This window comes from Sarcophilus harrisii, chromosome 6 (genome assembly GCF_902635505.1).
Source record: "Sarcophilus harrisii chromosome 6, mSarHar1.11, whole genome shotgun sequence".
Lineage (NCBI taxonomy): Eukaryota > Metazoa > Chordata > Mammalia > Dasyuromorphia > Dasyuridae > Sarcophilus > Sarcophilus harrisii.
In genome coordinates this window covers 211,685,366-211,702,760 of record NC_045431.1, presented here as the reverse complement: position 1 = coordinate 211,702,760, position 17,395 = coordinate 211,685,366, and the positions used below count along the sequence as shown (strand labels likewise).

The window sequence follows — 17,395 nt, the reverse complement described above, 5'->3', positions numbered from 1 at the left end:
TCTGAGACCTGTAGGCATTTTATTCCTGAAGATGTTCAACAGAGTCATCAGAATCCTCAACAGATTCCTATTCAAAGACTCTCAAGTTATAAATGATAGTTTCATAAGAGCAATTCTCCTCCCTTCAGCCTTTTCTTGATTCAATGATTTGAGAAAAATTTCAGACTCTGGGCCAGTGGGAATTTAAAATGTTCTTTTTTAGATAATTCCTGTATTCATTTTCTCTGCTGCTTATTATTGCTTTTGATTATTTTATAATAGGAAAAACAGTGGAGTCAAATTTGTCTTGGGAGCTGTGAGGGACTGATAGTTTTGCAAATCACAAAATTTTCTCATTCTATCCATTTGCTAAGTGCAAATTCCAGCCTGACTATTCAAATGATATTTCCTTGCAAATCTCACACTTTAATAAGTAACCTTTTGTTATATCCAAGAACAGGGATTTTTTTTTTTAAATGATAGGTAAAATTTAAATAAATTTGATTCCACAATAGTTTTTTAAGTGACCTACTATGTGCAAAAATATACTCTATGCAAGCTACTGGGAATATAAAAACTAAATAACAAATAAAAATATCGATATTGTTATCAGAATAAATAGCATCTAATTTAGTGAATTGTATGCTGTCATTGAGGATATGAATATTAATCTTACCTGAAGATTAATTTTAATTCCATCAAGTTCCCTGGAAGTCTTTGACAGCTGTCGGAGAATATTGCTTCTTTCCTTGAACACTTCTTTCAGTTGTCTCTCCAGCTCTTCATAGCCCTGTCTTAACACAGAAAGAACAGGCATGAAGTCCTCTCCTAATGCTGCCTCAGTGCATTGGGCTGATTTGGAATCAGAGGCTTAGTTCTGACAAATTTTCCATCACTTTTCAATGAAGCATCTAAATTCAACTGTAATCAATGATTATTGTGTCAGTATACACACACAAACCTAGAAAACAACCTAAAATCCTCATTAAAAAGAAAGTAAAACAAAATCCAGAATTTTCTGACAAGGTGAGGAAACTTAGAAATCCCCTACTCTGACCCCTACATTTTCAGCTGAGGAAACTGAGGCTGGCTCTATTCAATGTCATTCAAATTGAAAGTGGAAAAGTAGGATTTCACATACTGTTTTTCTGAAGGTAAAGCCAGTATTCAACTCACAGATCCAGTGAGGTGTGGTGAGCTCTGGAGTTGGCAATGGGAAGAATTAAATTTAAGTACTATATTTAAATGACAATGAAAAGCTTTGAGATCTTTATCACATCAGTTAAAATCACAGAACCTTAGGGAACTCTCTAAGATTTTCAGTGATATCTATCTCTATAACTATCAGTGATTGTTGCTTTCAATATATCTTACTAGAGGGGTTTCCCCCAATTATAAAATAACTAGTGCTTGATTCATAGTTAATAATCTTTCTACATCTCTTCTCCGTCTTCCTCCACCCTGGGAAATGAAATAAGAAACTAGTTCACAAGTAAGACTTTTATTGATCCATTCATTTTTGTTACTGACTTTGTTCATTCATTCATTTCTTTTTTTTTTTTTCTTTTTTTTCAGAGAGGCAACATGACATAATGGATAGGAAATTGGGCTTGAACCTGGAAGACTATAATTTCTCAGTGCTTTGGGCCAGTGGTATCAAATTCAAATAGAAAGAATTAAACCACACACAAGGATCCTTGTGGACCTTATATTGACTTAGAAAACCACATGATATTATCACCTGTGGTCTATTGCATTTGTGAGCAGATAAGTGACACAGTACATATTGTTCTGGGCTTGAAATTAGGAATTTCATGTTTTTGAGTTCAAATAGAGGTTTAGACACTTAGTAGCTGTGTCACCCTGGATAAGTGCCTTAACCATGTTAGCTAAAATGAGTTGGAAAGGAAAAAGCAAACTATTCCAGTATCTTTATCAAGAAAACTCCAAATGGGATCACACAGAGTCAGCATTTCAAAAACAGCTACATAACTGGATATTTATTATTTTTTTTAATTTTATTATTATTTTTTATTATTTCATTATCATATATAATATAATTAATTATGAATTTATTTAGAAATTAATATTTTATTATTAATTTTGTTAAATATTTCCTAAACTTTATTCTGGTTTGAGCATCACTCTGGAATGTTGTGCCCCAACCTCCTGGAGCAACATATCTGACACCTGTATTCTAGGAAACTAAGATATTTTTTCAGAGAAGATGTGGTCCTTCTTTGATAAGATTTCTTCACCTTGAAATTCTCCATACAAAGTAAATCAAAGAGCAAATTCCTAACCATTTTTCTAAATAAATGTCTATTATATGTTCTAAGATAAGTATATATTTTGTTTCATTTTCTGCATCTTTTTCTTTCTGACAGGCTGTGATCTTTTGGATCCTCTGTCCATTCAAATACATTGTTCTGTTCCTCTATTTCACAGACAGAGCCTATTATTTGCCTATTGAGTCCTTTCCCTGGGAAGAAAAAAAGTCATACTTTCATAAATCTGAATAGTATGAGTAATTACAAAGTTTGAGTGGCCTTTGAGCCAGACCAAAGAAAAGTAAAGAAGCTGTGTTTGCCACATGCAACATCTTTAGCATTATTAGGAAATGGTTTCTGTCCAGAATGAGTTTCTTTGATGATTCTTTCCTTCCTCAATTTTTTATGCAGAAGGATGCTAAAGCCTTCTGCCCTCATTCTTTCTCTTTCTTTGTGGTAAATGAGAATAGTTTCCTACAAAGGAAAATAGCACTTCTATCTGACCTTGTAATTTACCCTGCCGAACAGTACCTTAGCTGACAATCAGACTGTTATTAATCTCCCCAGGTTTCTTCTTATCCTTACTGGGCTGAACCAGGTAAGCAAGGGAAAGGTTCAAAATCGGGAGTTTGCCTCTTCTCCCTTTTTTCTTTGTTATTGAAACTATTCCACTTTTATGAATGTCTTCTTGTCCCATCTCCTTGTGTCCCCATATCTTAAATATATATTTTCCACATACACACACACACACACACACACACACTCACATACACACACATATACACACTTTTAATGTACATATAAGAATTAATGATAGAGTGGGAAGGCTGGTTCAAATCCTCCCTTTTCACTTAATTTTATCCCATTGAGCAAATCTTTTGTTGTTTGCTCTTTGTTTTAAAAAGAGAACCATGACATCAGGGAGATGGTGCCAGGAGATGTCAGTGAACTGGATTTAAGTGAGAGAAGGTTGGACCCAATGACAAGATAGAGGTCAGGAAAACTAGAGATAGCTCTGGCTGTAGAGGGAGATATTGGTCTTTTTAACTTAAGGTTTTTAACAGGTCTCAGTTTGACTGAAGCAACACCCAATCAATGATTAAGGCTAGATAAGAAATGAGGCAGAGAGAGAGGGAAAGAGGAAGAGAAAGAGAGAGAAGGAGAGAGAGGGAGAGGGAGAGAAGGAGGAAGAGAGAGAGAGAGACAGAGACAGAGACAGAGACAGAGACAGAGGGAGGGAGGGAGAGAGAGAGAGATGATGATGACAACGAATGGATGTATGAATGAATGGATAGATAGGTAGATAGATAGGTAGACAGATAGATATAGATATAAATATATGTATATGTAGTTATAGATATAGGTAACTTGGAAGATTGGAGTACATGTAGTTGCAGATAAATAAATATGAAAGGAAAGGACCTCAGGATTTCTTTAACTTTACAATGATTCTCAGCTCTAAATGTTCACGTGGAATAGTTTTGCCTGACTTGCTGTAGAGTCTTCTGAGCTCATATTGGTCAGATCAGCCAGTCAGACACCATTGCACCTTGACTCCAATGCAACGATATCATTTTGATTTTCTTTAAGAACGAAGAACAACAAACAACCAACAATGGATCAAGGAGGGCTTATTAAGTATCTAACAAGTCATAGTCCTTCAAGGAGGGCTTATTAAGTATCTAACAAGTCATAGTCCTTTTGTGAAAGCACTGAAGCTATAGAGATAAAAATGAAGTCATTTCTGTCTTCAAGGAGCTTACATTTTCTAATTAATTTACTTAGACTATAAATATTGTAGTAGGTATAGTTCTTTCTTGGTAGAGGGGACATATTCACTGGGAGTTCCCTAAATTAATCAATAAATATCAATCAACATTTACTACACCTCAACTATGTTCCAGATATAGTAATAAGCATTAGGGATATAAAAAGAAGCAAAAGATTGACTGTGCATTATACATTTATAATCTAATGGAGTGATTTCAGTCTTTAAATGAATGAAAGCACTGATGGGACCAAAACAAAAACCAAATAAACCAAAACAAACCTACCTTTCACAACCTGCAGAGTCTGTAATACAATTTAGAATTCAGTTATGGAAGGTTTTGTATCTCTCTTCATCCAAGTGAGTGTTAACTCATCCTATCTTTCCAATGAGAGGATAAGATTCTTTAAATCAGGATGAACAGGTGTGTAATATGACCTGTAAATGGGTGGGGATCATATTGTTCAGTGCACTAAGCCTTCTTGCCATTAAAAGCAATGTATGTTGGTTCTCAATTGGAACAGTAAAAGTTTTAACTCTGGCTGCTGAAAATCAATGTTGCTTATCTTGGGGAAATTGTTTATTGTTTTCATTTCATTTCTGTGGTTTCTAGTTTTATCAAAATGTGTCACAAGAGCATATGAGATGATTCTGGATTTAAACCCTATAAAAATCAAGACTCCAGAGTATGTGCTTTACAAATCTTAAAAATATTTGCTTTTTCCATTAAACAAGTGCAATAGATGCAAAGAAGGATTAAAGATGTATCCATTCCCAGAAGTACATAATTGTCTAAATCTCAAGGGTAGTTAGGAAATCACTCTTCAAAAGATACAGCATAATAACAGTGAGGATGTATTTATATTTCCCTTAATTTTCTCATCTGTAAAATGGGAATTAAAAATAGTATGTAACTCCTAGAGGATCAAAGGAGATAATAATTGCAAATGCTTAACACAGGGCCTAACATATAGGAAATATGTTAATGTAATGTTAGCAGCATTATCTTTGTCATCATCATCATCTTCTTCCTTCTTTATCTTCCTTCATTTTCCTTCTTCTCCCTCTTCTTTTTTTTTTTTTTTTCTATTTGATGATTGCCCCATCCTCCCATAAAATGCAAAAGAGGAGCTACCCTGTTCTCTCCAGGTATTCTTTTTAATATTCTACGAATGCCAAAAGAGAATGTAGACTATCTAGGCATCTCTCAGAACTTATTTTTATGAGTTACCTGGTTTATTTCCTTTTGTACATTTCCTGAATGACATCTTTAACTTCATTTCTTGAATAAAAAATCATCATCAGGTCCTTATAATAACATCTACTGGGAAAATCTCTGACTTCATTTTCCCTAATATCTAGACTTTCTCTCTAAGCTTTTGAATTTTTCTAACCCTGAAGTTGTATTTATGAGTCAGGAGATTTGGAGAGAAGGAGCTAAGTAGATCCAGGCTTCCATGAGATATCTGGCAGGCCTGAGTTCCTGAAAAAAGAGCTATAGCTTAAGCCCTACTACTGTTAGACAAAGAAAAGACACAATCCCCTTTATTCTTCTGTTCTAAGTAGATAAAGAATTATGAGTTTCTTTTCTAGACCTGTTTTGTACAGAATAAACCAAAATTGTGAAACCTCGAACAATGAGGTTTCTTAACCAGTAACAGTTCAACAGGAACTTTCATATTTGTAATTCTGTTACAGTAACAATGTGAGTGCATTTCCACTTTAATTCATGGGCTGATTCCCTCAGAGAAATTCCAGTGTTGTGTTAGCCCACTCTGAAGGCAGGGCAGCTTAAATATCAGCATGATCGAGCAGCCCAAATCATAGAGAAGTGAATTCTGGAGTGCTTATATAAATAGGAAAAAGCAGGGTTTCCCTATTGACATTTAGACTAGCCTTAGTATCTCATATAAAACAGAAATTTATATTGTTGAAGGGCAAAAAGAAAGGATCTCACTAGTTCATGGCTCCAATAATCAGGATTTTCCTATTCTCTGCCTATGAATGAACTTACCAGTAATATGTTTGTTACCTACAAAATATCTCATATGCTAGTCCATGTTTCTGAGTAGCCTCATGGCTGAAGCCAGATGACAACAAAGCCCTTTGGTGGTGGCTGAGCAAAAGTTATATTCAGGGTATTACCTGAAACTTTTATTATTTTTCCTCTACCACAAGATTACATGTCTCCTTGACACAGGTCAATGGGCCTTGACACTTAGGTATATTAGGTCAAGGTAAATAGATATTTATATTTATTGTGTTGCTTGCGATCTTGAATAGGATATTGGCTAGAATTGTCTATGCAGAATTGTATTCAATAAATAGGCTCAATAAGTTGGGTAAATACTGCCTTGGATTTTTAGAAGAAAAATATCCATCTTTAAAAAATAATCAAAGAAGCAAAAGAATAAATAGATCTCCTTCAGCCTGCCCAGGTTCTTCCCAAGTGTCAAATTGCTCTCATTTATTCATAGGCAAAGAAATTTAGCAATGATAACTTTTTACATATTGGATGGAAGTGGGATATTTCAACTGTAAACACAGAGAACTATTAAACTAAAAGTATTTGCAATGTTTATCCACCCTAAATGAAACTCAGGGCATCTCTAACATTAAATTCATTTCTATAAAGAGCCCACCTATCATTTTCCACGTGTGAGTGGTACAGTTTGACATTTGCTAGCTCTCTTCATGTAAAATACAACTGGCCAGATACACCTATCCCAAGAAATATACTAAGCTTTCATCTCCATACATCCCAAGAGAAATACGTTTTTCCCATTATCCCTGTAACAGATAAGGAAAGTAGGAAGAGTACTGAAATCAGAAATGACTAAGGTTTTAAATCAAACTTACATTTACTATCTGTATAGTTGTGGGAAAGTTATCTATCTTTTATTAATTTCAGTTTCCACATCTGTAAATGTCTATAAACTATGCCATCTTTTTTTTTACAGATTTGAAAAGCTTAAAGGCAATTATATACAAAACCTTAATATACAAATAATATACATAAATAATAATAAAATAAAATACAAAAATAAATAATAAATACAAAATAAAATACAAATAATATACAAAAACTTAATATAGATTACAAAGACTGGTTAGTAGGATTCAGTCAACCAAAAACATATTAAGTGCCTACTATGCTCAAAAAAACAAATATGTCAAGTGCCTGGAATACAAAGAAAGGTAAAATACATTCTCTTCTCTCAAGAAGTATCTAAAAGAAAGAAAGGATGCAGATTTCCTTGCAGTAATAGAAGATATGCAAGATAAGTTGGATATGATCAAGAAAGAGAAAGAGCTAATATCAAACAAAATCTGAGGCTTGAAGAAGTCTAGGGAAGCCAGGAGGAAAAGATGGAAAAAGAAAAAAAATTCAAGTATGGTACATAGCAAGTGAAATTTTAATTTTAAAGCTAAAGCAGTGGAAACCTTAAAAGATGACAGATTCTAAACAACCTAGTTCTCTTTTGTCCAAGTCTAAGACTTGCCAAAATTTGTAATCTTCTGGAATGGCACTGTAAACACCAAAGACATGATCATACTATTATTGGGCATGGCTCCTCAGTTATAAATTTGGTGAATAGCTAAAAGTTAAATATACAGAAACATACATATTTGTTACACTTTCAGAGAACCAATCATAACAATGATAACCATAATGATACATTAACAAATGACAAGGATGATACAGTACAATAACTATTACAATAATAACAATGAGAATAATGCAGATGATGTTACTGAAAAAGACAATGGGGATGAAGATGATGATTGTTAATATTTCTACATTTCCATCAAACATCACAATTTATTCTCACAACAGTTCTTTGAGTTAAATATTTTTTTTCAGCTTTTATATATAAGAAAATTGAATCTGGGATAGGTTATATGATTTACCCAATGTTGTACAACTAGGGGGTGTCTGAGACAAGTTTTGACCTCAAGTGTTCCTGAGTGTACATTCTAGTACTCTAGACACCATGTCACATAGTTTCATGATATCTAGTTTGGGAAGAGGTCCTTCACACAGGGATTCCGAATGGGAATGGTGCTGTTTCCATTCTGTGTACCAGTGCTAGAGTATGGGGGAGAAGAGATTTTCTCTGGAAGATGAGCATTGCCCCATTGGAGTAAGATGCTACTCTGTACCTAGAGATAACATACTCACTCCATGTTAGTACAGAATGGCAATGAGATGAGTGAATTGCATCACAAAGGACAAAACCAGACAGAAATCTTGTCCAGGTAAAGTGCCTTCAGGCAGGCAAGCAGAGAACTGAGAAAATATTTCACAGGAAAAGAATGAATTTTTCCAGGAGTTGTTACCTCTAGAGAGAAAGAGAAGGATGAAGAAGTAATAAATAACATCAAATAGAAAAGATATCTTCTTCTCCCAGGAAGAACAGGACAAGAACTTTGCTTCTCTAAATATGTAAACCTGACTTTGGAGGATGGGAGATATAGATAAGGTAGGAAGAATGGTATAGTATATGTATTACTGGCCTTACATTCACTAAAACATAGGTTCAAATTCCTCCATTTAAACATATTGACTATATGATCTCTTCCAAGTCATAAAATCTCTCAGCATTCTAGGCAATCGGTAAGACTAACATTGCAGAAAAAGCATTAATCTACAATGCTACTTTAAATGGTAAGACTACAATGATTCAATGGAGTTTCTTTAAGAATTCCTGGTATCAATGAAAAGCATAGGACTACTAATCCTAGATTAGCATTAAATTACAAATTCACTGAAGGTAAGGACCATCTTCTGCTGCTTTTATATCTCTAGTGCTAGGCACAATGTCTGAAACACAGTAAGTGCTTAATAAATGTTTCTCTATTGATTTATTGATTGACTAGTTTGATGACATAATGATAAATGTGCTACAAGTATCTCCCCCCACCAAAAAAAAAGAAAGTATATATGTCACACAATTTTAAGTTTAATCTGCTTTAATCACATTTTCACCATTATTTTCTTTGTTCTAAACAATCAATAAAACAAGAAACACAAACTTTATTTTTCCTGTTTTCCAATTGTCAAGTTATTCATGTTCATACTGAAAATAACAGACAGCCCTGCTGATTTGAGTTGGCTCCAGGGTATCAATGGTCCTCTCCTTTGGAGAAGGAAGAAGAAGAGGAAGATTACAATAAGGAGGAAGAGGAGTGCATATAGCATTATAGGTAAATAAGTCTAGGTTCTATAAAGCTATGTCACTAGACTTTATGATATTGTCATCTCCTTTCATGATGAACTTTTTGTTGTGGTCCCAAGAATGTATTATCTCTTCTTTTTATGTAATAGTCTATTCATGTGCATAGAAATTACTATTGGTTTCAAAGCACATGGAAAGAAGGAGAAGTTTCCTTATCCAGGACTTATCTATGCCAATGAAAATTATGGAACTAATTTCTATTTTTAGAAACTACCTTGTTATATAAGTGGACATGAAGTCCAGAAAAAAAGGGCCATGGCTCAAAGGAAGGGTATGAGAAAAATAACTATCCTGTAATAGTTTCTAGGCTGCAGCATTTATAGTTGAGCTTTGAGAAACTTATCTCATTATTCATTGGGATAATACTAAAAATTCACAGGATTAAAACAAAACAACTAGAAAATTAATGTACACATATATGGAAATTAGGAGGTGGTTAGGTGAATAAAAAACTAGATAACCCTATCTTTAATTTCCTTGTACCTTTATTGGGAAGGAGCCACCACTCTTCCCCAAATTCTCCCTTCAGCTATCTCCAAGAAGCTTGGGGTTCCCGAGGCCTTAATTCCCCTCCTCACTCCTGAGCACATTAGGCAATGAGGGAAAAATGCCAGCAAGTAAACTTGGTGAGACACTTCCTGTTCTTTACTCATCCACTTTTTTTTTTTTTTTTGCCACTCAAATTTTCTTATATCTGAGTCAGCTTTTTATCAAGGAGAAATCCTTGATTCACATATTGCTATTTTGAAAAGATTATGAAATATCATAATGTTGTTTATGATTCTTCCTTATTTAGCTTAGGATCCCCCAAGACAGTTAGAATTCTGATGGCTTAGCCCAAAGTCTGAATTTCTGTACTTTCATCTTTCAAACATTTCAAGTAATGTGTCCCCCTCTTTAAAAATAAAAATAAATAGCAATAATAATAATAAATAAATAAAATAATAAAATCTATATTCTTTTATTCATTTATTTTTCATTTCTTTGCTTTTCAGCTCATTTAAAAATAATGAAATTATTTAGGAACCATTATTTGTCTAGTCTGTGAATTCAAAACTATATGAAATATAAGTTTAGAAACACTTTTTTTTTTTTGCAATCTAGGGGGAAATTTAAAAATAAATTCTAAACTTCCTTATATGTTATGCAAAATGTCCCATATTACTTTTAGAGAACAGGAAAAGTAAAAACAACAATGATGATAATAATGATATTAGGTAACATTTATACAGCTGTTGCTATATTCTTAACTTTTCCCACTCATACTGTATTCTCTGCTAGACAACAATGGTTAATCTGGCATTGATAAAAGAGGGGATAATAATAAAAATCCATTAGCAGGTAACAGAAAGTCAATTCTAGTGAAAGAAAGAAGTGTGACACCTCATGCAATGTCATCCATATAATGCTGGATCAAAGACAGAAGCTTAAACCTGCCTTATTGTAGAAATGTCACATATTTAAGGGAATCTAATGGAAAAGGAAGTCTGACTTGGTTTCAAACAGAACATGGGAATTTTTGAAAGGAGTCTCACAGATTTAAATGGAATGAATCTTACAGATTAAAAAAAAAAAAGGATCCTGCCAATACCTCATCAATTTGTTAAGTAAATTGATTAACAAATTGATTAACCAAATTCGTTCATACAAAAACACAATTGAAGAAAAAGAGAGAGACCCATGGCTTTGCATTATGCTTGATTCATGAAATGAATCTTGGACTAGATGACTCTGACTGATGAGAGTACTATTGATTTTGCAACTCTGCTCAGCTCCATGACTTCAGACCCTGTCATCTTGTGAATAGTATCTGGAGTCATTGGCAAAAGCTTTAAACAGAATAAGAAAGAAATGTATAAGGGCCGCAGGATCCTTATGCTTCAGCAGGAAACAGTAGAGAAACCTTTAGAATAATAAAAGACAACAACTTGCATTTACAGAAATCCTTTAGTTTCAGGAGTGCAAAATGATTCACATATGCTATCTCACTTATCCTCACTATATCCTGCTAAGACAGGAACAGGAGCCTATTAAAATGTTAAGTGTGGAGGGTTCCAGCAAATGATAAACCTCGTTATCTGGGTGAAACGGTCCTTTTCAGATGCTTGCATTTCCATTTCTTCCCAAGTTTGAACATTTAAGAAAGGAATTGGATATTAAGGCATGGTTACTGAATTGTGTGATGTTCCAAGAATCAAACATACTAGCAGCAGCCAAGATTGGCAGTGAAAAAAAGTGAGTTTAATTTGCTGGTGGATTTAAAGAATACAACTCGGACCCAAACTTTTCATCATATCACAGAGTTGGAAGAGTCTCTGGAAAGTCTCCTCATTTTATACGTGAGGATATTTAAAGAGCTTACAGCCAGGGTGACTTGCTCAAGGTCATACACTCAGTTATAGGTAGAATTGGGATTCAAACTCAGGTGTCCTAAATTAATACTCTTGTTACTCCACAACGCTGCCCCTCCCAGAATGCTTCTTCCTGACAATCAATGACAATGACAGCTGTAAATGACAATAAAAATTCAAGAATGCTTTTCTCACAACTGTTTTACAATTACCAAAATGCTTTTCTCACAACTGGTTTTGGTGGTAAGAGGCTCAAATGATCATTCCTCCTATTTCACAGATAAGGAAGGTAAGGCTTTTTGAAGAAATTCAGTGAATTGACCAAAGCTGTGCAACTAAGTAGCAGCAGAGCTGAAATCAGAACTACAACATAACTTCTCTTCCATCTTTTTTCTTTCTGTCTGTCACTGATGGTGACAACTCCTGTGGAGGAGAGAGTACCAGACTTAGAATCAGAACAATACAGCTTCAAATCTTCTGATATTATTTGGGTGTGTGGTCATGGAAAGGTAAATAAAATCTCAGTGCCCCATTCACTATATGTATGTATGTATATATATGGGTGTGTATATATGTGTATGTATGCATATATGTATATATATGTGAATATTGTGAATATAGGAATATGTACATGTGTATTGCATATGTGTATAGATAAGTTTGTATATGCATGTGTGCATGTGTATGCACATACATGTATTGCCATAACACAGAGTTACTAAAGAGAGCCAGTAATAAACTGGATTTGAAAGATCTTTATAAATATGAATTATTTTTCTTTTAGAAAATGAGAGAGCTGGAAAAATAGCAACTAATTTGCCTTCTAATGCTAAATTTATGATCCATGTTCTTCAAGTTTTCTAACTCAAAATTTTGTTCAATTCCATTCATTATGTTTGAAATATAGGTTTTCTTAAAAATAAACAAACAAAACAGTATCTGCAACCTTTGAATTTTATGTTGTCTTAACCCAATGGCACACCAAGTTATTCTAAAATACTTTATTTCCCCTCTAGGAGTTAGAGCATAGTCCCCCCACTGAGTCACTATGCAGTTATGCTCCTGTGCCAATAGATGGCACTTGTGCACCAATAAGTTTGATATCTAACAGTTTATATTACTATCCTAGTACATAGGATGGAGAAGATAGGTGATAGATAGATAGATAGATAGATAGATAGATAGATAGATAGATAAGAAATGGAAGAAAGGAAGGAAGGAAGGAAAGAAGGAAGAAAGGAGGGAGGGAGGGAAAGAGGGAGGGAAGGAAGGAAGGAAGGAAAGAAGGAAGGAAGGAAGGAAGGAAGGAAGGAAAGAAGAAAGAAACGAAGGAAGGAAGAAAGGAAGGAAGGAAGGAAGGAAAGAAGAAAGAAACGAAGGAAGGAAGAAAGGAAGGAAGGAAGGAAGGAAGCAGAATCTAGACAGATAATTTTAAACAAAATAAGGAGTTGATGGCACTTCCCTCAATGCAGATATAATGGCACTAAATTTCAAAAGTTAAAGTTCTTGGGGGCAGAGTCAGTTTTTTTCTGATATTCAAATACTAATAGTTCCAAGCTGAAAGAACTCATTTTTATCTTTTTCATTAAAGCAGGTTCCCAAATATCCCTTATTTATGTCATTTTGTTACTAATTTGATTAGTAATAAGACAGAATTATATTTTTTGAACTTACATATAATTTTTTCAGTAGTCCAAAATTTGTTTCACCTGATGTGTTGTATAAAATTTACTTTAATTCTTATAAACCAAAGACTTCTTTCCTTTTTTTTGCCTAAAAATTAAGTAGTCTAATGGAATTATAGGAATAGAATATATTCTTTCTTTTAAGAATCAACACAGATTGCAACAACATTGGTTGGTATAATTTGAGGATTTCATGTATTTGTATTTCTGTTACTAAATTTGGTATATTGGTGAAATCAAACATAAATAGTAATGGGGAAAAATAGTGAGATTTAGGATGAAGGTAGAATGCTTTATTATTCCTGGGAACTTGGGGTAGTTCTTTGCATGGTATATATTTTCTTATTTTTCTTGGTGAAATATTTTGCCATCTTCTTTTAGTCTCTCTGCAGCCATTTGTTTCAAGGAAGCACTAGAATCTGCCCTACCTGCCAAGTTTACTGACTTCTTTCTAACATGCATTTTTCTTTACTGTCTTCCCACTAACACATATTCTAGTTGTTTTTTTTTTTTTTTTTTTCCATCTTAGACAGCTTTGCTCTTTTGAGGAAGTAGCCAGGATATCAATAGTCCCTTAGCCTCAGAGGTCTATCCAAGTGTTTTCCAAGTTTTCTCTTTGGAATTGTTAAGAACAAAAAAAAAAAAAAAAAAAAGAAAAGGAGAAAAAAAGAGAAAAGTCTTCTGTCCAATTGGTCAAGGAAACTTAACTATTTTTGGATTAAGAAAATGTTTTATAATTCCAAAACAATGAATTGGGCTGAATGGGAACCATCTTTTATCAAAGCTAAAATTCATCTTTAAGATTTCTCTGCAGAACTGCAGTAAAGAGTTGCAAATAGCAGGAGGAGGAATAATTGTGGGAGATTACACTGGATATCACTTATTATATTATACTCTTCTCCACAGATTCCTTTTCATGAATGATGCTAGAAAAATTGGATGAAGTCCCAGAATATTAAAGGGCTTCTGCACTATAATCCATGACTATTCAAAAGGGATCAGCATAACAATCTATACAGGAAAAACAAATCAACGTAAATGACCGATAACCAGATGATGCTATACAGTTACAAAGTCCATCTATTGAATATAATACATATATTTGGGATAAGCACCACAGATGGACAAGATAGGCTTGAATGGCATAAGTATAACATACTTCCAAAGTCAAACTAAAGATAAGAAGTAGAAAAAAGAAATATCAATCAAGTCATGCATGCTAATAAAAGGAGATGGGCAGTTTATGTAGGAAAAGGAAAAGTTAACAGATGGCCATCCTGAATATTTCACTAATACCTATGGATGATAAAACATACTAGAGGAAGGGGTCTAATATTTTATTTTGATTCTTTTTAGAAGATTGTTAGCTGAATAAAAATAATAAAATATAGTATGAAGAGGCATGGTGACTACATGAAGAATGAGATTATCAACATGTATGAGATTATAAGTAAGTGCTGGCTGCCCTTGATATTAACAACTTTTCTCTTGTTGGGTAATCCAAAACTAGCTTAAAATACAGATTACTCCTTTACTGATAACTTTGATATTGCTCTCTATTTAGTTTAATCCCTACACAACCTATCCTCAAACTATCTTTCCAATTTATTTAAATTGCTATAGCAGTTACACTCTATTTGATCCAGCCAAATTTACCTTCTCATTCTTTTGCCCACATGGTTTTGCATGGACCATCTCTTGTGCTTGGAGTCATCTCCACCCTTTCCTCAATTTCAGATAATTTATTCCTCTTTTAAGATGCTCCTCAAGCATCTTCTTTTGTTTGGTGCTTTTTCTTGATCCATTCAGTAATTAGTGTTGTGCAATCTGAACTAACTTGTATTCTTATATTTAACTACTTAGAATATATTTGGATGTATATAAAGATAGATAGACAGAAAGACAAGATAGACAGATTTAGATAGATAAGATAGATCGAGATAGATCTACAGACAGTAGAGATATAGATAGATAGATACATAGGTAGATACATATATAGATATATAGATGCAGTGATGTAGAGTGAGGAAGAATCATCTTCCCAAGTTCAAATCTGACTGAGGCACTATCTCTGTGACTCAGTGAATGTTGTTTAATTTAACTCTGTTTATCTCAACTGTTCATCTGTTAAACGAGCTGGAGAAGGAAATACTAGCAAATCATTCCAGTATATTTGCTAAGACAATCCTAAATGGGGCCATGAAGAGTTGCCCAGGACTGAAACAATTAAATACACAACCACCATCAGTACCAGCGTCAGCACCAGCACCCTCATTTCCATCATCATCAACAACAACTGAGCACCTGCTTCTCAGGTTTATTTTGAAGATCAAATGTAAGGTTTGAAAGAACATGACATAATGCCAGGCATGTGGTGCTATCCAAATGCTTATTCATTTCCCACCAAACTTATTATTTCTGTCAAGACAATTTATTACATGATAGGGATATCAAGACATAAATAAAACAGGCCCTAAACTCAAAGAGTTTAGACTCCTCTGAATAGGAACAAAATTTATACAGATACTTGAAATGCACAATAATGAATGAAGAAGTCAAGAAAAAGGCACAAAAATCAGGAATAATTTTAGCATCAAACCCTTAGGATAAGTATCAGGATAAGATTCATCAAGGAGGTTGCACCTGAGTTGAGTGTTAAGAAAATTAATGGTCCTTTGAAAGAAAAGGAGAAAGGAATACATGTATGAGATTAAGCTTGTGGGAATGTATGGTGATGAGGACTGAATGGTCAAATTGGGGAAAACACCTACCAGTTCAATGTGGCTTGAACTAAGAATGAGTGAAAACAAATGATATCATATAAATCATATGAATAATATACATATAAATCTGTATAATTGGCTAAAGTTTGAGATTAAGTATTCTATGCATCTTCTTAGAAGCAGCAGGGAGTCACTGGAAATATAGGATCAGATTATTGATATGGTCAGAACTGTAGTTTTTGTTTGGATTGGATGAGAGAATCATATGGAAGAACTATTAGATTTATTCTCCTTTGCCCAGAGGGTAGAATCAGAAGCAATGATAGAAGTCACAATGGGGAAATTCAGTTTTCTTTGGAGGGTGAGGCAATAGAGATTCAGTGAGTAGCCCAGAGTCACCCAGAGAGTAAGCGTTAAATGTCTGAAGCTGGGTTTGAACTGAAATCCGCCTGACTTAAAAGCCAGTGCTCTATCCACTACGCCATCTAACTATCCCAGGAAAAGCAATTACGAGTTATCAGTGGAGTTCTTTCATGAATGTAGAAAACATAAATTCCCACAGTTTGCATATATCATTTCCCTTATTGAAATATTAGCATTTTCAGTGCTGATTGTAAATCTCCATTTGGTGATGATAATATTAATAGACCAGGTTGGGAACTATTATCTGTCACTTTGTAATAGTCCAAGTGGTATAGAGAATCCATATTTATCAAGATCAAAGACCTTGGTACTTGGTCGCATTCCAGTTGGTGTAGGATCATATAATGTAACATTATAACTGTATTTGCTTAGTTTATGCCCATGGTCTACTGATTTGATCTCAGGTAGATTCTAATATCACATCATTATCTTAAGATAAACTCTTTTGGAGTTTCCATCTGGCAGTATGGTGTTTCATTACCAATGTGTCATGATAAGTATGCTTTGAGGAATGCAATATTCAATACGTGGTGGAAAGTCCTTACATTGGACTCAGGTTCTCATCTCAAGAGACTGTGTCTGCTCTCACTGTGATTTCTGAAATCTTATGAGCAAGGTTTCCAGTCCTCAAATCAGAATCAGATGTGATTTCCTCTGAATAATATACAAGGTTTAAGAACAAGGGAAAATTAAGTTGTGAAACCCTGAGGGAAAGCAAAGTCTGTCTCTGAAATACACACTTACTAAATGCTCCCTCCTTCATTCCTTATTCTCTTTCTCTAGTGAAAAGGAAGCAGAACCTGTTCAAAATGCTAAAATGCTAAACTTTATTTAGCTAAACAAATTATGCTAAAACATTAATTAGAAAATAAAATTAAGATATTGGGTTGTTATAATTGTTCAAGAAAAACAGTGTTGAACTGGAAGATCTTGCAGAGAAATAGAATTGGAACCTA

General features: G+C 34.0%; 1 protein-coding gene across 2 annotated transcripts in view; it reads right to left on the bottom strand.

Annotated features, from left to right (window-relative positions):
- LUZP2 (leucine zipper protein 2) overlaps positions 1 to 17,395 on the bottom strand; it is a 684,014-nt gene that overhangs the window by 400,982 nt on the left and 265,637 nt on the right. The window contains exon 2 of one of the 2 annotated variants that reach the window (XM_031941821.1): positions 656 to 773. In XM_031941821.1, coding sequence (XP_031797681.1) covers positions 656 to 773 — 118 coding nt within the window. The remainder of the gene's footprint in view (positions 1 to 655; positions 774 to 17,395) is intronic. The other variant, XM_031941822.1, reaches the window with a different exon arrangement.